General features: G+C 43.7%; 12 protein-coding genes and 1 non-coding gene across 13 annotated transcripts; 8 read left to right on the top strand and 5 right to left on the bottom strand.

The window, feature by feature from the left end:
- Positions 1 to 166: 166 nt before the first annotated feature.
- I203_102581 (uncharacterized protein) lies at positions 167 to 1820 on the bottom strand (the record flags this gene model as incomplete). Its single annotated transcript, XM_019146873.1, has 5 exons — positions 167 to 757; positions 827 to 1156; positions 1218 to 1291; positions 1359 to 1389; positions 1491 to 1820. 5 exons carry the CDS (start codon positions 1818 to 1820, stop codon positions 167 to 169), a joined length of 1356 nt encoding a protein of 451 aa, XP_019003423.1.
- A 1646-nt stretch (positions 1821 to 3466) lies between these two features.
- I203_102580 (uncharacterized protein) lies at positions 3467 to 5381 on the top strand (the record flags this gene model as incomplete). The annotated part of the gene is made up of 8 exons (XM_019146872.1): positions 3467 to 3518; positions 3640 to 3895; positions 4153 to 4335; positions 4470 to 4690; positions 4751 to 4767; positions 4824 to 4879; positions 4946 to 5158; positions 5264 to 5381. 8 exons carry the CDS (start codon positions 3467 to 3469, stop codon positions 5379 to 5381), a joined length of 1116 nt encoding a protein of 371 aa, XP_019003422.1.
- A 1666-nt stretch (positions 5382 to 7047) lies between these two features.
- On the top strand, positions 7048 to 9587 carry I203_102579 (uncharacterized protein; the record flags this gene model as incomplete). Its single annotated transcript, XM_065517131.1, has 6 exons — positions 7048 to 8784; positions 8863 to 8919; positions 8981 to 9002; positions 9074 to 9117; positions 9180 to 9252; positions 9328 to 9587. 6 exons carry the CDS (start codon positions 7048 to 7050, stop codon positions 9585 to 9587), a joined length of 2193 nt encoding a protein of 730 aa, XP_065373949.1.
- A 579-nt stretch (positions 9588 to 10166) lies between these two features.
- Positions 10167 to 11219, bottom strand: I203_102578 (iron donor protein CyaY; the record flags this gene model as incomplete). The annotated part of the gene is made up of 3 exons (XM_019146870.2): positions 10167 to 10421; positions 10618 to 10741; positions 10966 to 11219. 3 exons carry the CDS (start codon positions 11217 to 11219, stop codon positions 10167 to 10169), a joined length of 633 nt encoding a protein of 210 aa, XP_019003420.2.
- A 494-nt stretch (positions 11220 to 11713) lies between these two features.
- I203_102577 lies at positions 11714 to 11828 on the top strand. The gene has a single exon (XR_002021890.2). It is a non-coding gene; the product is annotated as a 5S ribosomal RNA (ribosomal RNA).
- Positions 11829 to 12236: 408 nt separating this feature from the next.
- I203_102576 (uncharacterized protein) lies at positions 12237 to 14243 on the top strand (the record flags this gene model as incomplete). Its single annotated transcript, XM_019146869.1, has 2 exons — positions 12237 to 14018; positions 14079 to 14243. 2 exons carry the CDS (start codon positions 12237 to 12239, stop codon positions 14241 to 14243), a joined length of 1947 nt encoding a protein of 648 aa, XP_019003419.1.
- Positions 14244 to 14914: 671 nt separating this feature from the next.
- On the top strand, positions 14915 to 15475 carry I203_102575 (uncharacterized protein; the record flags this gene model as incomplete). The annotated part of the gene is made up of 2 exons (XM_019146868.1): positions 14915 to 15223; positions 15293 to 15475. 2 exons carry the CDS (start codon positions 14915 to 14917, stop codon positions 15473 to 15475), a joined length of 492 nt encoding a protein of 163 aa, XP_019003418.1.
- Positions 15476 to 15840: 365 nt separating this feature from the next.
- On the bottom strand, positions 15841 to 16611 carry I203_102574 (uncharacterized protein; the record flags this gene model as incomplete). The annotated part of the gene is made up of 6 exons (XM_065517130.1): positions 15841 to 15912; positions 15994 to 16069; positions 16163 to 16196; positions 16286 to 16343; positions 16425 to 16524; positions 16592 to 16611. 6 exons carry the CDS (start codon positions 16609 to 16611, stop codon positions 15841 to 15843), a joined length of 360 nt encoding a protein of 119 aa, XP_065373948.1.
- A 433-nt stretch (positions 16612 to 17044) lies between these two features.
- Positions 17045 to 19682, top strand: I203_102573 (uncharacterized protein; the record flags this gene model as incomplete). The annotated part of the gene is made up of 5 exons (XM_019146866.1): positions 17045 to 17333; positions 17433 to 17758; positions 17877 to 18271; positions 18361 to 19381; positions 19476 to 19682. The coding sequence occupies 5 exons, from the start codon at positions 17045 to 17047 to the stop codon at positions 19680 to 19682; spliced, it is 2238 nt and encodes a 745-aa protein (XP_019003416.1).
- Positions 19683 to 19854: 172 nt separating this feature from the next.
- On the bottom strand, positions 19855 to 20587 carry I203_102572 (uncharacterized protein; the record flags this gene model as incomplete). Its single annotated transcript, XM_019146865.1, has 3 exons — positions 19855 to 20178; positions 20245 to 20374; positions 20436 to 20587. The coding sequence occupies 3 exons, from the start codon at positions 20585 to 20587 to the stop codon at positions 19855 to 19857; spliced, it is 606 nt and encodes a 201-aa protein (XP_019003415.1).
- Positions 20588 to 20862: 275 nt separating this feature from the next.
- I203_102571 (uncharacterized protein) lies at positions 20863 to 21979 on the top strand (the record flags this gene model as incomplete). Its single annotated transcript, XM_019146864.1, has 3 exons — positions 20863 to 20974; positions 21048 to 21696; positions 21868 to 21979. 3 exons carry the CDS (start codon positions 20863 to 20865, stop codon positions 21977 to 21979), a joined length of 873 nt encoding a protein of 290 aa, XP_019003414.1.
- A 152-nt stretch (positions 21980 to 22131) lies between these two features.
- I203_102570 (uncharacterized protein) lies at positions 22132 to 23353 on the bottom strand (the record flags this gene model as incomplete). Its single annotated transcript, XM_019146863.1, has 2 exons — positions 22132 to 22987; positions 23103 to 23353. 2 exons carry the CDS (start codon positions 23351 to 23353, stop codon positions 22132 to 22134), a joined length of 1107 nt encoding a protein of 368 aa, XP_019003413.1.
- A 364-nt stretch (positions 23354 to 23717) lies between these two features.
- On the top strand, positions 23718 to 25472 carry I203_102569 (uncharacterized protein; the record flags this gene model as incomplete). Its single annotated transcript, XM_019146862.1, has 7 exons — positions 23718 to 23738; positions 23802 to 23860; positions 23918 to 24063; positions 24139 to 24640; positions 24707 to 24811; positions 24914 to 25318; positions 25400 to 25472. The coding sequence occupies 7 exons, from the start codon at positions 23718 to 23720 to the stop codon at positions 25470 to 25472; spliced, it is 1311 nt and encodes a 436-aa protein (XP_019003412.1).
- Between the last annotated feature and the right edge of the window lie 11 nt (positions 25473 to 25483).

Raw genomic sequence — 25483 nt, 5'->3', positions numbered from 1 at the left:
GAAACACCTATTCTCAATTCATCGAATCAACTTTTGATTCTTCTGAGTGGGAAAGATACATGTGGTCAACCGGGAACAAAGCGGTACATCTCTACAACAAATGCTGGGTACACTCATACAAAAGATCCTATCATACTGATACACTGTATAATTTTACGAATCCACCTTAACACCTGTCTAGATTTCTATCCTTACCTCTCTTATTTTCCAACCACAATTTACTTTGTATCAAATCATCAGTATTCAATACATCTTGACCCGTTTCCCAGAGTACTTCCCACATCTTGACCTTCAACCAATTCGGAGTACCTATCACTCCCCACCATCGACTCTTGATCCCTTTCTCTTGCGCGGTGGAGGTATACCGCTGCAGTCTACATCTCATTGTATTTTTCTTACCTCGTGAAGAGGCGTGTGAGAAAAAGAACGGAATGATCGAGAAATAATATTTGAATGGTAATTTCGATGAAGCCATCGGTGAGATCTCTTTATTCCATTCTACATTCAATGACGGTCCGTCTTCGCTCTCGGGGATGATGATAGGGTTATGGAGAGTGAGGAGAGGAGCATCGTAGAATATATATCGGACATCTTGATAATATACTTTAGATAATGGGGTTGACCCTGTACCGATTATGACTAATGGACCGTGATGCCACGTCGAAGAAGTTGTATTGTAGTAGGTTAGGTAGTTTTTGGAAATAAACGGTTGGAGTGAGTCTAAGAGATATGGCCAAATCAATTCACCATCGCGTTTCTATCCAGTGGAAATCACAAATCAGCATCGACAGCGTCCATGTGATATTGGTCATCGTTGATGACCTACCATATCAATCAATATGCCTACTTCTTTAGTTGGATCTTTCTCATATATCCCTGTCCAAGCATCTCCTGCCGCAGTGCTATTCCGATTATTCCTATCTAAGATATCTAATAACGGGTCGAAATATAATTTCTTCAATGTCCTCTGCGCTTTCAGATCTTCCAAATCGTGACCTGCAAGTAAAGTCAAAGAAGGGTCGAGTGTTGAGTTGGAGCTTGGGGTTGAGAAATTGGAGGAAGAGTAACCGAGTTTAGGAGATAAAGCTGGAGCTGGGGTTGGACCAAGGTATGTGTCTATTTCAATAAAGCCGTATCCCAAACTGAGAGCGAGGTTCTGCGAAAATTGGGTAGTTTAACTGGTGAGGTTATAGGATATTTACAAGCGATTGACGTACCAAAGCATTCCCTCCCTGCATTTCATCATTATGACTATTCGCTAATATCACCGCATTAGGGACGGACGATACGTCTGGACACATACATTTGATCAGATTCGATATACCATACATGTCTAACAAAATATGAGGTGAACTCACTCTTCCCGTGATGTATATTCCTATCTGGATGCTAACATTGACGTACCGAGATCAGCTTTTTTAGTCATACTTAGTAGATCATGGACGGTGGAGAGAGTTTGAGGGTGTATCAATTTCCCAAGGCGAACTTACCTTGATCCAACTATCCCCTTGACCTCCCCACCCCAACAATACAATGATCACCATCACCACCATAATACAACTTGATATCGATATGACAAAGCATCTTGATAGATATCTGATGATTGACCTTCTACGTTTGTTGGTGATGACAAGAGGAGTCAGGGAGTCCACTCGATGTAAGCCACCAGGTCGTCCAGGGCACCATTCTTCCTCATCATTCTTTTTAGGCTGTGCTCTAGCAACCCGAAAGATATTCCTAATGTTGGACAGACTGGACACTGTCGTTGAATTTCTTCTTGTCCTATCCATCCCTCCCTCTATAAAATCTTGTAAGGGCATGATACACGGATGGTTTCCATTATCACTGGTCATGCTATAATTTCAACAAATCGATTCAGTCTCTCATGATCATCTAAGCCGGGATTAGCAAGGTTGTGACTCTTCCTTACTCTCTGCGGGTGAAGTTTGATCAAATTTCGAGTCGATATACACAATTGCGCGGAGAAGAGAGGTCACTGAGCAGACACGACTAGAAGAGGTAAGTCGATTTGAGATGGAATAGATGATATAAAATCATGGTAGTCTAGGTGGAATCAGAGATCAAGGGAGAATGCACGTTTGACTGATGTTAATGGAATCGGATCAGGCACCGAACGCTGTCGATCACAGCCTACTTTGACCACAGCACTACTCCATTACTTTACACTTATAACCTCTTTGTCGCATCGCATTTTTCATCTTGCCTCAATTTTGAGGTGTACCCATTTGATTTCAATCAATTATACTCGATAGACCTCTGATCGTCATCACCCGGATGAATTGAACTCCCCTAGCTACGAACAGCTGAGTGAAACTCATGTTTCAGACGCGTATACTTTGGTACCGGAAGTAGGTCGTAATTGTGAAATGGCGACGAGATCTGACTGCTTCGACAGAGATCGAGGAGAATAAGTATGTCGATCAAAAGGGGATACTGCTGGTGAAACTTCGTGAGTAGTATGATTGATCAGACAAATCAGACGACAATCTGCGAAGATCGAGAGCTAAAGGAAAGTAAACATCGACCCAACGGACATCGCAGCTATCCAACTCAAGCAGGCTTCAAGACATCTTTGTTCCCCTAGCTAGACGAACTCTGTCGGGTCCCGATTATCTTCATCCGTTTATTTCTACAATTGCAGCAGACGAAAAAGAGGACGACGTAGGCTGATTCCAGTTGTGATTTCCCAGGGTTAAGTCATATGATAAACAGGGTTTTGACAGTATTTACCTCCACTTGCGTGGTCCAGTTCACACGACTGCGTTCTATACCTTACTGAACTAATGTGTTTAAGCGAGAGAGAGATGTGACTTGTCACCGATGAGTCACGTCGCCCGCTAATGCAAAATTCATAGTAGTGGAGGATATCCGAGACATCAGATAAAGTTTTGTTCCCATCATTTCCTTCATGACAGGTCGACGTAGGCTACCATGACCATTAATTATTCTCGGGCTTACGAGCTTCCGAGGTGATGTTTGGGTACTCGGTCATACCGGTCGTCTGTGTTTGGTAAGCCCGATGAGAATCTACTGCACTCGCTTGGCTGCGTCGTAGCAAGATGCCGAGTAAACCTCGTTCACCATCATACGACTTACAAATCTAGTAATCTACTGAGTCTGGTTGTTGTCACTACTATCATCGACACTGTTGTTTGCCAATGAATTGTCTTGTGGAATAAACGAGTCCATAAACAGTCACATCGCAGCACGAAAACTCTCCAAGGCCTCGCTTGAAAGAGATCCCATCATTCCAAAGGACCCTCTCTCCCCTTTTTTTTTGGTCGTCGTCTTCTCAGAATCACACGCACTCCTGCCTCGACTCAACAAAACCTTGTTCCTTCTCAGTCGCATCACACTACTTTCACATTGCTTCTCATCAATCCATCCAAACCCATACAATATTCTACAATTTACAATCAATCATTGTTAGGTATTGCGACACAACATGTCGAAGCCCGATGAGATACCTGCTCTTTCCTATATCCTCGAACCGGCTTGTAAGTGATATCTTCTATCTATGTGATTTATGTCTGAGACGAGCTGACCATATCATCATTGTAATCGATTACAACAATCCCACTTCTCTTCGATTTTCCTGTCCCGACTATTTTTCAACAGTGGTAGCTTCTCTCCTTACCGTCGGATGCTTGTGGAACCGTCGAAAACCATCCGAAATTATCCAAGCCCATAATGTATCCGGCACGAACCCGATCTCCACTAACTCGTCAACCGATAATTCGTGGAATTGGAAAGAGATGAAATTCTTCGTATGGAAAGTCAAGGTACCTTCAAATGAAAGGTTCGGGATGAATTTCTTCAGTAGATTTTTGGGAATGTTCCCTTTCTTGTTGGAAGTTTGGTATTGGCTTTTGACGTGAGCAAAGTTTCGTCATCATGACTTTGTCTGTATCACCTGTATGAGATGTGAAAGAGATGAGATGAGATGAGATGAGATGAGATGAGATGAGATGAGATGAGATGAGAGGAGAAGGAAGATTCTTTCTACCGTCCATCCTTCACTCTCACATAGCTTATCCCAATGGGGGAACACCTTCTGAACTTCGCTTTTGAGCAGCATAAAACTCACATGGCGGCATGGCTAACACTGTATAACCCATTGTATGTCCTTAGCTACTGGATATATCAAATCGCTCGAGCAATTCAGGCATTAACGATGGGATCAGATTTCCGAGTCTTAGCTGAGAAACATGCTAGGCAACTTATCACCATCGAAAGAATCCTTCATATAGATATTGAGTTGGGTTTACAGAGATTTGTGATGAATAAAACATGGCTATTGACCTTCTTCAATAAGTGAGTTGTTCATTTACCTATTATTCCCTTCCTTGCACATAATCCGACTTGATCCTACCAGATATACATCATGTCATTTCATTTCATGCCTTCCTCTCAGCGCAGGACTAACTCAACCTCCTCGACTTCACTAGGACATACGCCATGGTACACATCCCCGCTACCATCGCCTTCATGGCCTACTCATACCGATATTTCTCCCCTTTGATCTTCCAATCGACCAGAAGAACCTTGGTACTATGCAATTGCCTAGCATTTATAGTATTTTCAAGCTGGCCCTGTATGCCACCGAGATTGTTACCTTACGAAGAGTTCGGGTACGTCGATACGTTACATGCCGGGAAAGCTGCCAGTAGTGAGTTTGGTATTTCGGGATAGGATGTCTGAGCTGATGTGATGATTGATTTTTCGATAGTTTGGACAACGAATAAAGTCAGTGTTGCAAGACACCAAATTGTATATTGAGCTGACAATATCCCCTCTTGCAGTTCCAAAACCAACTCGCTGCTTTCCCTTCTCTTCATTTCGGATACAGCTTTGTGATGTGTGTGGCTCTTCTGGATTTGTGGAAAGGTAGTGCTAGCTGACATTACCTTTCTCGCTCATCTAGTGGTCTGTCACTCTTCATTCACTCCCCTCACAAGCTTGTTCGAGCCATCTCACTATTCTACCCACTCCTCATCCTGTTAGTCATCATGGCAACAGCGAATCACTACATCCTCGATGCGGTCGGAGGATTCTTCGTTACCATTGTCGCGCACCGGATCAATCGATTAGTGTTGAATCTTAGACCAATCGAAGAATGGTTCTTCTGGTTGCTAAGGTGAGTTAAGTATCTCTTCGACTTTCATCGGAAGTATTCGCTCAGTCATAACGAACAATGCAACATAAGCTAATTCTTGTTTGTGTTTTCTGTAAAATTTCCTAGGTGCGAAAGACCAATGGATAAAGTCCAATTTGATTCGATCATCCAAAGTGATAGCTTCATCACTGCGAGTCATAGAGATATGTCACAAAGACCTTTGATGAGTGGTTGTCCAGAATAAGCAGTCTAGGTACGATCATAAAATTAAGGAGATTGGTTTTTTTATGTATCATGTGTATCATGTTTTTGTGATTTGCTCAATGTATCGGTACGGATCCAGGCGCATTATCAGAGAAATGATGGATGGTGGAATTGATTGGATAGGGACGAGGCTCACTTGACAATCAAGTCGATGCGTACTTTGATCCTACTTTACTTCCCCCACGTTCAAGGTTATGGTCGTGGTGCTGTTGTGGAGATAGGAAAGATTCGTCGTTTGCTTGTAGGGATTGATGAATCTGTTCCTGTTGATAGGCACAGATCCTCTATCGCATCTGACATTGGCATTGGTATTGATGGACCGATCTCAGCGGAGGACAATGAGAGAAATATAGGATAGGTATAGTTTAGCCGACTGGTGTTAGACCAAACTTCGTTTAACCGAAAGGTGTGTGGTACGGTGCGATGGTTGTTTTGTGGTTGTTGGGAAATAACGCTTGAAGCGCTGCACTGCTGTTTGGATACTACAGCTTCAAGAAAAATTGATAAGCTTATTTCTGATATCTATCTACCCTTCTAAGATTTAGGAACGTCAGATTATGAGTACAGTGCAGGTTCTGTGTAGATGACAAGATCGATGAATTACTGAGGTCAAGCATTCCGTTGTGGCTGCCCTTACCCCACTTTGATCGTAGAATAAAGTCTGTCTTTTTCTTTAGTATCAATCACGTACCTTTCGACCAACAAGTAACGATCAATGCTCATTGCTCAACGCTGAGAAAGATCAAAGGACCTGTCTCACTGACTTACCACGTACTAACACCATGAGGCGAGGGGACACGGTCATTCTTACCATCAAATAGTCACAGGGGTGTGGGTGAAAACAATAAGATCAGCGTTATTTTTGCAAGGTAAGTCAGTCAAAATAAGGGGCGAGGTATTTGCCATCACCATCATCATCACCATCACCATCAAAAACCGACTTCAGTGGATATCATCATTGTTATTGATTTTTGCGTAAATTGGGAAACAGTGGATGATTAATGAGGGAGATGGGAGTCAGTGTCACGGTGACATGTCGTTCGAAAAGATGAAGAGGGTCGTCAAGTTATGGACCAACTGTGTTTGTTGGTTTCGAATACACGACCTTCAGTCTGATACATCGTCATCTTATTCGGTTTCGTACTGGTAGATTGGAAGGAATGGGAGAATAAAGTTATAAAATATCTGTTCTTAGCTTTTTACACATAGAAGAAGAACAGTAAAGTATTGTATAACGTTAGATTCCAAAGTGAGTCGAGTTCTACAGATACATAAGAACTCGATCAATTCCTTTTCTCTTCTATTTCTTCTTCCTTCGTTTTATAACCTGATTCCTTTTTTTGCTTTTTCTTGACTTTCTCTCGGTTTACTTGGATATATACCCCTTTCATTTCTTTATACCCTTTGGGCCTATCGCCCTACCTCATCGCGCCCTCTTATCTCATATCCCATCACTTTGGGGAAGACAATCCATCGTCATCAGTCTGTTTGTTTGTGTGGTTGGTAAACTTCCATACCCAAACTAGTCGTATTCCTTTATCCCCAAGACGCCCTAGAAACACGAGTTTCCCTTCTATCATCGCCCATCGTCCTTCCAAGGATCTATTAACTAATTAATAGTGGTCATAGGGGTATATCATAACATCATGTCCGATTCGACTTCTTACCAACAATTTTACTTGCCTCCTCCTTCTTCTTCATCTCATGACCCTCTCTCGTTTTCTTCTTCTCAACAATCAAAAACCAATAACGACTCTCAATCTTGTTCTCATCCCGGTATCGGAACCAACAATGGGGCTCAAATACCTACAAATACGATCAACTTGAATATCGAATATCAAGATTCATATCCTTATCCTTATCCTTATCAGGTACAATACCCTTATAATCCCACTTCTTCATCATTCGAGTATCAACAGACTATACAACCTCAATCACCGCCAAGTTCTTTCGATTATTCTCAGCAAACCTCATCGTCACCTATCTCAGCATCATTCCCTGTTCCTTCAGAATACTATCAGTCATATCCCAACGCTCAAGCCACAATTCTCAATACTGTACCATCGTCCTCGCCAACCCAATATCTGCCCCAAGTAGGAGTGGCGAATTTTCCATCTCAACCAGTGTCGGACATAGGAGTCAATACTTTCCCATCAACCAGTGCACAACCGCTGACTATCACCAAAGAAGGTCAAATAATGGAGAGAGGGTATAATTGGCCAACGCCCATAGCGTTAGAAGGGAAGATGCAGGATATGCAATTAGAGAATCAGAGTGGTGGTGGGATGTGGCACAGCACCGAGACTGGTCCGAGCGTTGTGAACGTGGCGAATGAAACGAATTTATTCGAAACCATCAATACCAGTACTTGCCCTTCATCTTCCTCGAGCTCGTATTTATCTCCGAGTATACCAACATGGGAAACGGACACATCAACATATCAAGTATCCACCACGTCAACGACTCAGCCTACTACTCCTGGACAGGCATTCACTCCCAGACCCTCATGGCAGTCTTATACTTCACCTGCCAACTATGGATACCGACCTCATCCGTATCCACCAGACCAACAACACTATCGAGTTTCCTCATCTTCACCCACATCCCCATCTCACAAATTACCTACGTCGATCCCATTCACCACTTCATTCTCTCTATCTACTCCTGCACCATCAACTCCCGCATTTGTAGTAAGACCATCACTCGAGATGTTGACTACCAAAGTGGCCAGACCGAAGAGGAGATTACCTACTCCACCGAGAATAAGCGGCTGGGTACCACCTGAACAAAGACCTTTACCTTCAAGCGATATGGGTGAAGAAGGTAGACCGAGGATGTTACCTGTCGTTACACCCGAATACTTCTCATCCAACCATCCTCATCCGACCCCCAATCCATCTTCTTCTTCTACTACTATGATGATACCTTCCGTTCCCCGATCAATGTTTACGAAAGTATCAATATCAGAGTGTGATACTTGTCTTCCACAAGTACAAACTCAGAATCAAGATACTTTCGCATTCGCAATGTCTAATCCTCCCGACACCTCAATCACCAATCTTACCATGCCCACCTCATCTCATGTACGGGCGATTGCCGATCCTACATCCACTGATCCTCTACCATCATCCCAGACTCAACCTACCCTGTCAATAGCAGTACTTTCCAAAAGGGATTTGCTGACTCGACAACCATTCGACCCTTCTGGATCTGGCTCTGGACCTTCCCGACCTCGGACAGAGCCATATGCAGTACGACAGAGGGGTAGACCAAGGTCCAAGGCTGGTACGGCCAAGAGACCTTCGACGGGTGGGTCTACATTGGGGATGGGAACCTCGAGGAGATGGAGGATCGAGCAGAAGCTCGCGAGCAGTATCGGGATGGTGAGTTGACCCCTGCTTTCTGTGAAAGAGTAGAGTTGATAATCATTCATTTGTGTGTCCTTTGAACCTATTCTACAGAGGAGGTTCATGTGCCCGGATTGCGATGAACCGTTCACCAGGAGGAATGATCTCGAGGTGAGTTATCTGCATGTCGAGGTAGAAGATGGGATTGTTTGGCTCATCCATGGTATTGTAGCGTCATCAGAGATCAAAACATAGTGAGTCAGCTAGAGATCCGAAGGAGATTATATCGTAAAGGATGTGAAGCTGATTAAGGGCCCTTGAATAGCTGGTGAAACTCCGTTCATCTGTCCGGGATGTGAGAAGGGCTTTGTAAGTCTATACTCCAAATCGGAAAAGCGGGGAATCAAACTGATGATATCTGGTTATTGTAGAGCCGGAAAGACAAACTCGATCAGCATATCGAGAAAGTCCCGGCTTGTAAGGCTATCGCTCCACCTCGAGAGGGTGAGCAAAATCTTCGAATTTCGTTAGTGCGATATGACTGAGCTGATATGATCGAGGCTCTTGAAACTCTCTTAGAGAGAGTACGGAGACGGAACAACAACAAGGTTGAACCTATTCCTAATCCGCAATATCTTCCTCATCCTCATCCTCATCCTCATCCTCATCCGCATCCGCATCCGCATCCGCATCCGCATCCGCATTCGAACTCGAACTCGACTTCGAGTTCTACCAATTATCGATATGATCCCAGGTTATACAATGATAATCTCGATAACAACCATTGTAATCCGACGAGTTGGCTTGGGACTCAATCAAGTCAATCTTATTATGAGTAAGATACATTGTGAGGGGTTAGGAGAAGTAGCAATAAAAAAAATATGGAGGTATAAATCACAAGTGGACAAGCATCAACCTCAACAACAATCTGTAAAAACAAATCGATCGATATTTCGATCTATCTAAACACTATCTTCACAATCACAACCTATGTATGTAAAAGGATACATAATCATTAGTAGTAGGATACCGTATTTGGGATACTCTTCTTCTTGAGACTTGTATATTAAGTTGTATATCAGGAAAACTTTTGGATGATATGATACGGGAACCAATGGGCATTCTATCTTTTCTTGGAATGTGCAAATCTTGAATTTTGCATTGATCAATGCTTCGATATTCTATCTCTACATTCAGCTACCTCAAATAAAGACCCAAGTTGACGAATTACGATTTCAATTCCGATTCGATCATACGACCGTCTTATCCTTTATACTTGTTTTATTGATTCGAGATTGTTTTCAATACCGCATGTTATATGTCCTTGAACCAACTCCGAACGAGGGAGAATGAAACTTGACTTGCTCGAGTCATACATCATAAATGACCCTTATACTGTATACCTCATAGCTTGTATCTCATAGTCCCGTACCATCCCATTCCTCCGCCTCACCTTCCTTCCCCTGTCTCCTCAACAGCTCTCTCAGTTCCTGTTCTAACAGATCCTTAAGTACGATCTTCTCGTCTCGATGGTGAACCCACCCTTTTGAGGTTATATAGTCGAATCGCGATGGACCGGATAAAGGGGATGACATCCATATCTGTAAGTTTGGGGGTTGCTTGTTGATCACGTATGTACCGTGAGGTGGTAAGGAGAGGGTCATTACGCCGGACTATTATAGGTGAAAAAGATGGGATGAGAGATGAGGTGTGTGTGTGTGTTGTATATTGAAATATATCAGATCATGATGCATGTAAGACAAAGAAAAGGATTCATTGGGTCAGTTTCGATTTCGAGCTCAATTCCAATCTCATTATCACCTTTCTCAAGGGGTTCAATGTGGGTACCAGAGGATACGAATCACTCACACTATATTCAACCTCCCAATCATTTTCTCCGAACTGTTCAACGTAGACTTCCAAATTCTCATGTAAGATGTCCATATCCCGTTCAGAGACTTGTTCGTACTCTTCTGGAGATAATGTTGATGCTCTGACATCATGACCGGAACCAGAATCAGCGACCTTCTCTTATGTGTATACGATTTGTTTTGATTTTGGCATTGGATGTACGATATGTTTATGAATACTATTGTATACACGAAGAAACCTGAAAGAAAGAAAGAAAGAAAGAAAGAAAGAAAGAAAGAAAGAAAGAAAGAAAGAAAGAAAGAAAGAAAGAAAGAAACGAAAGGAGGGGAGGATTATGTTACTGACAGTTTCTCTCCCTGTTCAGTCTGATGTCTACTGCTGCTCACAAAACCTCTCAGCTGTGGGAGCCTGGCGGATGGCAAAGATATGGGACAGGAGGAGAAGGATGAGATGCTAGACTTTGATGGTGATTTACCATGTTGCCGACTTTGAGAGAAAGAGGAGATACGTCGTAACGAAGATGAAGAAGGTCGTATATTCTGTGAATGGGAGATGGAATGAATGCCCTTGAGTAAGATGGATCGTGAGGAGGAGGCCATGTTGCTGAAGCTGGGTTGTAAGCTTCAATCTATGTGCTATATGCTATATGCTATATGCTATACTCGGATGGAGTATCGAATGAGATGTAAAGTATGTGTCAGTTGGACGATGTCGAGTTGATAACTAAGTTACCGGAGCACCTCATCGGTCGTCACAACTTTTGACTTTTACTCCTGCCGTGCCTCAGGTGTGGCAACGAATCAGTAATGTTCTGTTGGGAAGTTCCACAGTACGAGTGAAAGCATACTCAAGTAATCATGGTCCTGGAGTATGAGAGTTACATACATAGATAAGGTCATGCTTGATCCCTAGAAACCAACTGAGAGGATAACATCACAACTTATGGAGATCGCAATCATATGGTCAACCAGATCGGACAAAATGATACCTACCTTCCCTCAACACGATCTTCCGACCTTCATCTGGCTTTTTCATCCCATCAATGAACCCTTCCCGAGTGATATATAAGGTAACAACAGGTGAAAGCGATATCTACGGCCATAGAACCTATAAAATGCCAGGTCCCGTTAGCTCCCTGAAGCCAAGTTGGGTATCGCTCGGTCAGTACCAAGGTGGGGGACCACTTGGGAATCCCGGGTGCTGTAGTTTTTGTGTTTTTATCGTGGCGACGGGGTATGTATACCTATGTGTCATGCATGTACAATATGAAAAGGAGGTGAATGGCTCTGAGTGGTCAGTGAATGGAATGGATTCTAACATAGGAAAGTGCACGTGCACGTAGTCGTGTTTGCGTGTATGCCACAGGTGAGGATGTATACCTGTAATTGTGTGTGTGTGTGTGTGTGCATGTGTGCATGTGCGTACGTACGCATTGACCACCGTGTCTGTTGTTTATCTAGTCTGGGCACGGACATCCCCCTAAGTTACGAGCTCAGACCTATGGGTCAACAAGCTTCCTGTGAACGCGGTGAGGGTTGATATCACTACATGCTATTTTCATCATCCATTCATATTCAGACTCTGTCAAGTCTATCGTGCTGGAGCCAATGAACATCATGCCCCAGCCCTCCCCAATCGCCATCCCCTCGCACTCACTCAATCTGTCCTCAGACGACTTCAAAGGCGACTCCAAGACTGGTGATCCACCACCTCCTCCTCTCGAACAAGAATCAGTCCAGACGCTGACTAGGGAGGACGTAGCTGTCAAACTCATGGATGAGCTTGAGAAAGATAAAGGAGGTGGATCGTCGAAAGTCTGGGATGATCGAGAGAATGCTGTCAACGAGGTGAATGTGGATGTGGATGAAGAAGATCATGTTGATGGCTCACTTTCTCCCACTGGAGAGGTATCGATGATCGACAAGCAAGATGATGAAAGAGTAGATAAATCACCTGTGGCTTTTGAGGGACAGAACGTATCCACACCACTCTTTTCGGATGATAAACAAGATTATATCTCACCTGCAATACTTCTTTCAACAGATAGAAGGGAAGCAAACGAAGATCCAGCACCGACATCAGAGGTCATTGACGATGAAAGGACCGCTCCTGCTGGTCCCGCAAGATACCCCATAGCCAATCGACGTCCTAAAGGTTGGATATCTTCCCTTAATCATCCTCGAGCAATATCCAACCTTACCGACCAACAGATCGCTCTCACTCCTCCAAGATCAAGTTCTACCTCTGACTTACCCAAGGCTGAAAACAGAGCGAGAGTATCTTCAGTTCATATTCATCAACAGCAACGGGCAGGAACGAGGAGAATATCAGGTACTATGCAATATGCTTTTACTCAGCCTCAGTCTCAACGTGCTTCTCGAGAAAGACCACTTCACAACGAAGAACAATCTGAAGATCAAGATCAAGCAGGGAATGGTGACGGTGATATCTCAATCGTTGATGATGACCAGGAAGAGGGAGAAGACGTAGTCGAACAATTGTCGCCCGAAGACGAAGCCAGAATAAGGTACCAAGTTGGTTTATCCCAGGATCAAGATGAAATTTGGATAGAATATGTCAGAAATCAATTATCAAGTTTGTTTCCTGATTTCTTTGGAGCGGATCCTGGTCAACTCCAAGCTCAGATGGGAGAGGCAACATATCTTGGACACGGATACCAACAAGAAGCGGAATCTGGAGTCTACCAAGAATCGCAACAGGAAGGAGCAATGGAAGGAGATGGAGAAGGTGGGGAACAAATGACGATGGAAGATGGTGTCGAGAGAATTGGATCACCGTTATTTCCCCCAGAAGATGCTACTTCAAGAATAAATGGACGAAGCGAGCCGGTATCAAGTATCGATTCGCTATCATCTCGACGTATGTCAACCTCACGAAATGTTCATGATGTATACTCGACACCGGCCAACGATCGAAGTTTCATCAGTAACGGTTCATCGACGGATTTTTCGTCCCTTCCTACGCCGCCCATGAGATCGAACGCGGAAATGTTAAGAGGGAATGTGACGATACCGAATGTAAGGGATGAAATCAGTGGATTGAGGGAAGAGATCGAGAGGTTGAGGAGTGTCGTAGGTGGATTGGCTCAAGAGTTGGGTGGTGGTAGTGGTGGCCAAAACAGAGAACAACAGAATCAAGAAGTGGTGAGGGAAAACGAGATTGACGGAGGTATCGTAAATGCTGAGTCGCAGGTGGAGGGTGGATTAGATAAGGAGCAGAGTCATGGACCCGATGCTGCGATAGTGCAGGAGGCAGAGGGAGTTGAGAGTGTGAGGGTGAAGGAAGAAGATGATCAAACACGAAAAAATGAGTCTCAATTGGAGGAAGAGAATCCAGAGACGGAGAAGGAGGAGCAAGTACCAGAGGCTTTCTTGAAAGTGAGCTTGACGTTCCGACTGTAGTACAGAACCAGAAGCTGATACTAGAGATGAATGTAGACCGCCAACATCTCATCTGAGATCATCCATCTTCTTGATTCGCAGATCAGAAAGTCAGCTAAGAGAGATGCTGAGGTCGGCGATACTCGATCTGATGAAGAGGTGTTCAGTATTGCCAATCTTGAAAGGGTAATGAGATACGTGAAAGGTCTTGGTCCGAGCTGAGGCAGATAGGTCGAGTTTGTGTAGAGCATGTAGTAAATCATGGATATAGCCACATCTATCGATAATTTTGTGCAGTGATGATGAACCAGCAGAATGCATGTGGTTAGCTCATAACCTTGAGTGAACATTAGAGATTCAGCCATCTCACTTCGAAAAAAAAAAGGATGATTCCGGCGGTATTTAGAGTGTTTCCCTCGATTAGTACACAGTAGCACCCTAGATTAATAATGGGGTAATACCGTAATACACAGGGTTCATCATGGTCTTTCTTAAAGATTAGACTGGAAACAGGATCATTTTCATCATGCCAAAGCAAGCTAGTACGAAGAACGAACCATTCTTATGGTGCGACGACTGTTTTTAGCATGTGCAAGAATAGAAGGTGCGATATCAAGTCAAGTTTCGATGTTAGCGTTTGATGTCGATTGTTTGGAACATCTTTAAGATGTTTTGATCATCATATACTACTTACATACTGCTTCTTCATTTTCTTGCAAGACTATACTCAACGCAAATTCAATAAAAGACATCACTGTGTAACGATAATATCTGGAAGAGCATTTGGTAGAACATCGCAACCAGACCTACCCTGTATAAATTCCATCCAAATCACCTACACCTATTTCTGACCTGGCAGAAAGACTGGGATCACCACCGCACCACATCACACCATGCCCATCATCCTAGCATCACTGGTATTCGCCTTTGCTCTTGCCGCTTTACCTTCCACGGAACCACTCTCGCCGGACGAGCAGGAACAGGCGGAGTACGTTGCTCATCTCAAAGATGAGAGAGAGAAAAGGAGGTGGAAGATTAGGCAGAAGGAAACTGATAACTTCAGGAGGAGATTGGACAAGATTCCCAACGACTCAGACGAGCGAAGACGGATGAGGGGTGAAAATATCAATCTCAAGAACGATGATAGAAGGAGTAGGAGGAAATATGTTTCAGGATTAGGATTGAATCTGCCATTTGAGCAGGTGAGTCCAACTCCTTCAGATGAATGTGAAGGATCTTCGACTAATGGGAGTGACTTGTTATCGAATCAGTTTAATGGATTATCCAGAGGACGATTGATATCTGATATATATCCTGCGACCGACTACAAAAAAACCCATCTTCGAAGATCATCTTCAGTCCCTTCTCTATCATCGACCTCAAGTGCCAGTTCAAGCTCGAGGGATTCAAGTCCTGGTAGCTCGCCTAAGAGATTTAGTGCGATTCTTGTGTGATTTATCGAGTAATAACAAATTGATCATAAGTTGGACCTATCGGCGGATACGAGGATCTGAGGATCTGAGACGAGCTCGAGTATACTTTGTGGGTCGTTCAAGTTGGGATCATGATAATTGACGCCAACATGGATGGAGGGAGATCAGAACAACTGTATCGATTTATCACCCCCCGGCGAAATGTTTCTTTCCTTTACTTGACAAAAAGACTTATTTGTATATTATATATAGAACACCTTTGTACATAGACATAAGATAGCTTATTCATAGACAGATGATCCTCCAGATGTATCGACATTTTATTTTATATTATATATGTGTATGAGCGATACCATTCCATCTCCCATTTCCTCTCATCAAGAAGATCATTTAAGGAATTCTTCGAAACTCTTCTTATCAAGGATTTCCTGTTCGACCAATCTACCAGTTTCCTTTCCCTACGAACATAGCACAACAGCACGACAGCGAGGATCAGCCTTATGGTGTTGATGTAAACGTATTCTGCAAACATAACTTACATTCTCAATTTTGAGGATGGTAGGTACACTATTCACGTTCCAATCTACCCTGGCTTTATTTTTAGGTGTCCTCCATCTATACGATAACGACGGTAACACACCACAGTTCAGTATTAACCTGAGACAAAATACACGAGTGGAAAGAGAGAAAGAGTGAAATGAGACTCACTCTGATAGACTACCTACCCAGTATATTATAGCTTCTACCCACGACCATGACCATCCAAATTAGCTTTCTTCGTATTTCCCTCGACCTACTAAATTTGAACGCAGCAGGAGAGACTCGACGTACTGGGTTTATCAGGTGCATCGAAAGCTTCTTTGACTGTTGATTCGACGTCTCTACAGTCCTACCCATCCCATTTCAAATCAAAACTATCGTCAGTGAGTGATGGAAGCTGATGATGTAATGAAGCTACGGGTAAACTCACAGGACACCACATCTGACCATTAACTATATCCGAGTAGAAGACCAGGTACGATACGGGAGGAGAGTCACGGGCATTGAGCGAGTTGAATACGTGTGGGAAGCTGGGATCGTTATGTCTAATCGATTAGAGTCGGATTGAACCGTGTTAGGTAGATAGAGTAGGCTCACGGATTAGCTAATAATGGCATGTTGATTCAATCGATTCAGACAAAGTGTGGAGGGAGTACGGTTCTTCAGTATGTAGAATATACGATGGGATATCTATTGATTAGTATGGTATCTGATGCAGTCGATACTATGGATGTTGTATGATGTTATAAAGTATGGAATGAAATATGATGATAAATTAGTTTGACTTGTTTTCGCAATTTAACAACCAATCTCGATTCCACTTGTCGTTCAAATTACAACATTACCATTTTTGATCCATTCCTTCCTTTTGCATCTCTTGCATCTCCTATCTCATTCTACCCGTTCAGCTCAATCCGACTTATCACGCGATCTGACGTGACCGGATCCATCCAACTCAGCCAACGCGATCACTTGGACCTCTTTCCTTTCTCCTCTAGGCAATCCAGCGACCGAGCAATTGTCACGACCAACTATGGTCTAGAGGATAGGATGTCACCTACCAAGCCACTCACCTCTACTCGACCACGACGTTCATTACCTACTCCGGTCAACAGTCGAACCAAAACCATTCGAAAAGCTCAAGACAGTGGAACAGATACGGAAAACGAAAATGAAGCTGGACCTTCGTCAATAGGTAAAGATGTTAAGGGAAAGGGAAAGGAGAAAGAGAAAGTACCGGAAAGAAGGGTGTTACCAGCTAGGATAAGGAGATCAGCAGGTGGTGGGGAAGGTATGAGGGAGGTTGAGGAGATGATCATTGATTGGTTAGAGAGATGGGGTGAGTCTTGATTTCTTTCCTTCTGTCTTCGGTCGGACGAATGTCATGGATGGGAATGAAAAGCAGGGGGTTTACATGCTGATGTAGTGAAATTCATAGGTGAACCATCTACAACACCACCCAAACAACTTCCAATTCACCTTACTTCCCTACCCCTCACCTATGTCTCCCCACCAACGACAAAAACCCAACAAGACGTGAATGTACCGACTATAACGCTTACTCCAAGTCGGCGAAAAGCCCAAGAAGGAGAAGGTAGATTAGGTAAAGAAGAGAAGATCGAAGTTCCTGATTGGGTGATGGTAAAAGCTGGTGAGGATGATAAGGAAGAAGCGAGAGAAGAACTTGTTTTTGGGCTCGGTGGGAAGGGGAAGGGGCCGGTCAGTCCGGTGAAAAGATTGAGAAGAGGGGGGATAGGTGATGAGGTGGGTTCATGTTTGAACTCAAACCCCAAGACTTTCGTTTCTTGTGACTTGACTTGTTCTGGTTTGCTTTGAGATAGGTCACAAAGCTAATTGGATCGATTGATCATTTCATGAACAGGTCGAAGAAGATACATCCGATTCATATTACTTGTCCTTACATAGGAAATACGAAGTATTCGAAAGGAGACAACGTATAAGGGAGAAGGAGAAATTACAATTTGAGAGGTATAAGATGAAATCTAGATTAGACCTTTTGAAGAATATACCCAGGTTGAATTGGATTTTAATTGTCAACACAATCTTGCAGAGGTTTACCAATCAGAATCAACCTACCCCATCGAAAGCAGATGAAGAGCTTGATACAATTGGGGAGATCAAAAAGGAAGATGGGATCAGTAGAGCGAAAGCGAAAATAAGAGATAACGGAGAAGAATGGTTGAAGGATCTGTTAATAAGGGAAGGTGAACAGTTGATGAAGAGGTTTCATGAACTTTTACCTCCAGAACCTAGAAAGTGAGCTTCAAAGCATCTCTCAATACCATTGTCTAAGACATTGCGGCGGTGCAAGCTGTGCTGATGCCTCATGATGATTGCGCTGAAAGACCAAAACATTCCTCCGCTAATACACCCCATCAACCCTCGTCAAGACTTTCAACCCCTTCTCGAGCCTCTCATTCACTCTCACCGTCTCTTACGCCCCCACCCGTTGTCTTACCTGCCAGAGTCGCCGCTCTTCGAGATCCGCCATCGACTGTCTCGTCAACAAACAAACGTAAGCGCAGATCGACCATTGCTTCAACATCTACTACGACTACTACTGCGGATCATCCAGCTGGAGAAGAGAAAACTCCCTCACAGGGGGAAAGAAGGTCTACAAGGGTGATCAAGACTTACGGTAAAAGAAGTAACAGTGGTAATATTGATAAATCTTCACCTAGCAACGCGATGATGATTGATAGTAGTGATGGTGAAAGTGAAAGTGAGGAAGAGGAACCGTATTCCCCCTCTCAAATAACTATACCCAGTGCTTCAAAGACTCGCAAGGCTACAACTTCTGTAGCTACAATGGCGACGGGCATAAATACTCAAACATCGCTGCCGTCCAAACCCAATTCCAAGGCCATTAATCATACGCAACAAAGTATCAAATCTTTTTTCAAACCACCACCTCCACCGCATCAGAATCAGAATCAGCCATTGATGATTGTCAGACCACTCGCTCCGAAACCTTATTTTGCGACTACACCCGCTACTACTTCCAAGACCAACTCTACTATCGTGTCCTCCCTTACTACTTCTTCACCAGGCTCATCAACCTCTATTCGCAATGCGAATAATGTTCCAGCGAAATCGGCGATTACAACTCCCGCTCAAAGGCCATCCTCTTACCCTATTCGGGTACCATGCTTGATTGAAGCTGCTTCCAGGCGAGAGTCCGGGTTTGGTCTTGGGCAACAAAAAGAGGCTGGTGATCCCCAAGGTCTCGGAGTTGAGGCCCAAAATGCGTCAAGGGAAAGATCAGGATCGATATCGAATAAGAGGTTTGACAGTGTGAATGGCAATAGAGGTGATGCAACTCCTTTTGGTGTGGCTTTACCTGGTAGACTCGAATGGAAATCCGAGGTGAGTGCATCACACAGAAGACTTTGACAATCTCATACTTGTTTGTTCTGACGTGTCTAACGGCTAACATGTTCTGACCATTACTTGTATATAGTTCACTATCACAGACGAAGAAGATTTCTGGCCAATCATCGCTCATAGACAGAATATCCGATCATCGATCAACAATAATAACAGCAATAATGATCAACGTAAAATATCAAATGGTATATCACATGTTTCTCTTACCAAGGATGATAGTGTTTTGACACCTGAGGAGGTGGAAGAACTAGAAGGTGTCGAAGAAGCTGTTGTGCTGTAAAGTAGAAAAAGGAGAATGCCTTTCTTTAGTAGTACGATAGTGGGGTATTTTGTATGATAATGATACTTTTGTATTACACAAATAAGACATCAAATGCATCTACGTACAAAATGTACATTATATCGTATAGCTAGAAAAAGGTGAATAATGACTGGTAATCGGTATAGATGGATCAACTCTGTTTGATATGAACTTGAGATTGGTCATTCAATTTATTGATTATATTTTCAATCAACCTCAATATATGAGGTATGTGCCATCCTGTTATCACCACGGCCAGTAAGATGGTATAGATGGTGGGTAAAGCTGTACGTGGTATGACGCCTAGTATCAGAGGTTCAAGTAATATTGATATCGGTGTACGGAATTGATCTGCGGGTTTGTACGGGAGATCATGGAATATGAGTGGATGATACATCCTTGGAGATAGGGATGAACCGATTATTGAGAATTGGAATGATTCGTCGGGAGGTATAATCTTGATCTTTGTGGGAGACTATTCATTCTACCGTCAGTTGATATCCACATACTTCAAATCAATCAAAGATTATCCTAAACTTACAGATCCAGGCCATGAGATTCTGATTGTCCATTTCTGATAATCTTTTTCCAAGCCTTGGAAATTCAGTATGAACGATTGATTGGGAGAGGAATCTGTGAGATTGACAATGGTAGGTTGGGACGGTGATAATCTGTGATATCACAACGATAAGAATCATTAGTCAAGTGAGCGTTTTTTATGATGATACTTACTCGAGGAGATCCGAATTTGTGGAGAGGAATGGAGTTGAAGAAGGGGAAGGAGGAGGAAGGGGCAGTGAGAAGTTGATTATTTCCGTATCTGCTCTTACTATCCCGAAGAGGCATAAGAGAAAGAAGATGAGATGGGTGATGGCCTTCATCATCTCTTCCCTCTGCTCTCTTGAGCACTCGACATTCAAGTCTCAGTGACTGAAAACAAGAAGAAGAGGAAGAAGTTAAGAAGCGCTGAGGGGTGTGAGGTGCAGAGGTGGACGGTCAAAGTGGAGGACGGGATCAATTTCATTAGGCTAGGAAGGGATGTTAAAAGCAAACTCATCGTTCTCTGTACCATCTATCTATCCTACCCTTGTATTTCAAAGTGTACCATCAGTCATTCACAGAACAGTTACGAAGAAATTTCAGAGCGGAGAGCATAACGATGGACGCCAAATCACTCTTAAGAGCTAAAAAAGCCGAATCTCGAATCACCCATCCTTACGCAGCGTATAACAATGCAGGTATATTGAGATGCTCGATATGTGCTGTTCCAGGTGAGTTACCTTAGTCGTTCTAATTACTCAGCGAATTTGATTTCACTTGCTAACTATGTTTTGGGTGGTACAGTGAAGCAATGGGATGCCCATTTAATGACCCAACAACATCGTCAATCCGTCGCACGTGAAAAAGCAGAACAGGAAAAAGCTCTGAAAGCAAAAACAAAGAGTAAAAGACCTTTATCGCAATCTGCGGATATCGATGGACAGGGACAGGGACAGGGACAGCCAGGTGAATCGTCAAAGAGAGCGAAGACACAACCTACCCACAACGAAGAAGACGATGATGAAGATGAAAGTGGAAGGAGGGTTGGAGGACTACCAGCTGGATTTTTCTCTTCTTCCAACCAACCCAAACCTTTATCGAGATCACCTTCTCCCGAACCTCAACAATCACTTCAGCCGACGGGAGATACGGAATTGGATGATTTTTTATCTTCATTGAATGATGATACTCCTTCATCGACTGCGCCAATTACAGCACAAAGTCAGACAAAGCAGATAAATGGGAAGAGAAAGACGTACAAGGAGATCATACCTTCTCAAACATCTTATGAAGCTGGTCCAGTTCGCATAGCCCCGCCAACGAAGGATGATCAGAAAGATGCTGTACAGGAAGAAGAGGAACCTGAAGAGAGTGAACAAGAGAGGAAAGACAGGTTGGAGAGGGAAGAAAGGGAGGAGATTGTTAGGAGGTTGGAAGAGGAGGAAAGAGCACAGTGAGTTTGATGTCCTCCTAATTCGCAGGAGTAGTAAAAAGAAAGGGATGGAGGCCTTTGTTACGGCAAGGGTCCATGAGGATAAAAGCTGCCAACAAGTAGTAGAGAAAGAGACGTGACTTGAATTTTAGTCTTTTTGCATATAGCTAACCTGTTCTTGAACACTCGCAGGGAAGATGCAGATTCTCGGGTGGCATCGTTGAAGGCGCGAATGGAGATGCTCAAGAAAAGGAGAGAAGCGAAGGGTAACAAGCCTAAGAGCGCGAACACGAATGGTGCATAGTCATAAGTGGGACATGAAGATCGTTTATGTTGATGTATTAATGTAAATTATATGAATGATGTAAGACATGAAGACGTCAGACTAATGTTTACAGATGAAATGGATCTGGATCTACTCTTGTTCTCTTGTTGACCTGAACCCATTCTATCTCTCTACGCATCTCTCCTCAACCCGAATCCACCACCTCCTCTCCTTTTCTTCCTATCCTCATTAACCGGCAATTCTTCACCTTCATTAATTCCCAATTCGGCATACCATCCACTAACATCTTCACCAGTCTGTCTAGCATAACTCTCGATCGCCTCCAGAGCTTCTATCCTCTTCTTCTCAGCTCTAATCGCTTCCGTCCTACCTGCCAATTGATCTTCTAATCTCTCCTGTTTCTTCCTTTCTCTCTCCAATTTGAACGCAGCTCGTCGAGCCTGTTGACGCTCCGCTATCTGCTGTTGTTCTATCATCTGAGATTCGGAAAACTTCTCTTCTAGTCGTACAGCTTGATCCCATCTCTTCTGAATTTCATCTACAGGCTCGTCCTGAATAGCAGAAGTACCCAACGGTAGGGGTTCACCTCGATTCCTTTCCCAAGCACGTTGCATCCTCATCGCTAAATCCTGATCATCCTTCTCGTCCAACTCATTTAACTTCCTCCATTCTAGTTCCTCTTCATCCACCTCTTCCCCTTCTTCCAGCTGATGAGGAGGTTTATCTTTCTTCCTATTATTTTTCTCAAATCCAATTTGGTCAGCATCAACCTCTGATAGACCTGTTGCGCGTTGAGGTGAAGGACCCATCTTCCATGCGAATTCAGTTACTGTCGTCTTGGGTACTCTAGGTATTGGGACGGGTTCCTTCAGCCTCATAGCTGTACGCTCGTCTTTCCTCGTCAGTCGCATTGCATTGGCAATGGCTTCTTGTCGTTCTTGCTCTGTTTCGATAGGACGTTCGATACGGGCTTTGTGGATTAGACCTTGAGATTCGAGCGAGGCGAGGATGGTACGTTTCAGAAAGCTACGTAAATGACAACAGACTGATTAGCGTCCATGACTGTTTCATTCCACACAGCCTACGTACTGATGAGAGATGAAGGACTATCGATATCGAAGGAAATAGATGTTGGACTCACTTGACACTCTTAAATGGATGATCAGGAAAGGGAGCAGTGGGCATAGGAACCCAAGGTCTCCTTCCTTCTCTCATATTACTGACTCTCTTCATTCTTATCCTGCCTTGATTATCTAGCACATGGGCAGGCCTCAGTACCGGTCGTAGTCCTTCAGTGGCAGCTTGATACATCTGTTGAGTGGACAGGTGCGGATGGGAAGATAGGAGGGATTGGACGATGCGAGTCGCCGATGATTGCGATGGGCCGGACATGATGATTAAATCGACCAATCCTAAAGACGTATGAGAGGGGGTTCGAGGTTTCCTGTCGGTCTGTCGTGATTTGTTGAGGGATGTATATGTATATATATGAGCAATATTCTGAGGATGATCCAAAATGAAATATCGAATCTTCACTTTAACTTTCACTTTACGCACAGACCCCTGGAGAGATTGTCACGTGACACACACCCCTCACTCTCAACTTCCTCGAGTCAGCAAGTCAGCACCCAAGTCGAAGAAGAACAAAACGACATTTATTCCTCTCTTCAAACTATCCCAAAGACCTCAACGTATACTGGCCACACGCAAACAGTCACATCGATCCGAACACCAGCTAGAAAAAGGAACAATCAGGATGGCCGCGTCAGCTACTTTGGTAGGCTGATTCATGATAGCTCATGCCAGAATCGTGCAGCTGATTCCTCTTTCGACATCTCAGAAATCGAACGATCCGAATGCTAGACTGACAGAGGCATTGTGTACCTCTCTTCGACGAAGGTCAGCTCGATTGTTATCGATGTTCCAGGGTCAATAAGCTGACTTCGGTCTATATAGGCAAATTGTCGGTTCACTTAATGTAGCTTTAGCTACAGCAGCCTTGATACAGAATGTCGTCCGAAGTGCCCGATATTCCACTATTGACGAATTACTTGGACTGATCAAGTCTATAGGAAAGAAATTGATAGATGCCAATCCTAAAGGTAAAAATGATATTAGCTGCCTCATACACTCTTACCTGTATTGATAGCTAATGGCATTCATGTTGTATATCGTAGAACTAGCCGCTACCAATATCATCCGACGTATCCTCCGACTAATCCGAGAAGAGTACCGAGCAGCCGCCGCAGCCCACATAATCTCAGCACCTCCCTCAGCACCCGAAACTCCTTTCTTAGGACCTACCACACCTGGTCTAAGTGCTCCGTCAAATCATTACCTATCCACTGCCACCGATTTCCAATTCTTCCCTTCTACATCTCAATTATCTCGTCAAACGAGTCTATCCAACTTTGTTGCGATGCGTCATTCAAGAGCTCAATTGGAGAGATCAGGAAGTTTGGTAGATATGCAATTATCTCAAAGTACCAATTCGTTATTTACGAGACATAATAATGTACCTGAAACTCCAGGTATAAATAGGATAGATTCAGATGAGTTTATGAAACATTCTGCGAAACTTAAACCGGTCTTGATCCAGGCTATAGAGGAGGTTGTTGGTGAGCTGGAGACGACTCATGAGGATGTGGCGAAGGGAGCTAGAGAACATATACATTCTTCGTGAGTAGGGGATCTCTCTGATTGAGTAGTAGAAGTAGCTGACTTGCCTTGCTTGTTCTTTATCAGCGAAATCATCCTGACCATGGGTCATTCAAAGACGGTAGAAGCGTTTTTGAAACAGGGTTATAGAGATAGGAAATTCACCGTAGTAGTTGCTGAATCTGCGCCATCGTGAGTGAACACTTCGTTTTAGAATCGTTGCCGACACTTCCATCATCGCTTGACCGAATACCAGACAGACTGAGTAAACTAATCTGGCTATCTGCCTACCAGCTACTTGGGCCATTCACTCGCTCACTCACTCTCATCCCACGGTATCCCAACGATCCTCATCCCCGACTCATCCATCCACGCGATCCTCCCACGAGTAACAAAAGTAATTCTCGGTGCTCATTCAGTTCTAGCCAACGGAGGTCTTTTCGCCTTGTCTGGTTCATTGGCCTGTGCACTGGCAGCTAAGACTCACTCGAAACCTGTCGTCATCACCACTGGTCAATTCAAGTTCGCCCCAGCATGGAACCTGTACCATGATTACGCGGCTGTAGATTTCCAGGGTCCGGGGAGTGTCATTGGAACGACGGGTAATGCAGGTGGGGGAGGTAAAGAGTCGACGGAAGTGGTTGATCCGTATTTTGATTATATAAGACCCGAGTTGGTCCAGCTATTTGTAACTAATGAGTAAGTGAAAAAGCCTTCAACTCAAATACGGGTCCGAAGTTAAGATGTTGACTTGCTAATGCTTTCTATCTACATTTGTAGAGGTGATCACTCTCCATCGTATATCTATCGATTGATCAGAGAAGCGTACGACGAGGAGGACGTAGAGTTGTGATTGTCGGTAAT

This window comes from Kwoniella mangroviensis (genome assembly GCF_000507465.2).
Source record: "Kwoniella mangroviensis CBS 8507 chromosome 1 map unlocalized Ctg01, whole genome shotgun sequence".
Lineage (NCBI taxonomy): Eukaryota > Fungi > Basidiomycota > Tremellomycetes > Tremellales > Cryptococcaceae > Kwoniella > Kwoniella mangrovensis.
Note: the sequence above shows the minus strand (reverse complement) of the source record. Positions and strands in the feature narration are given on the sequence as shown.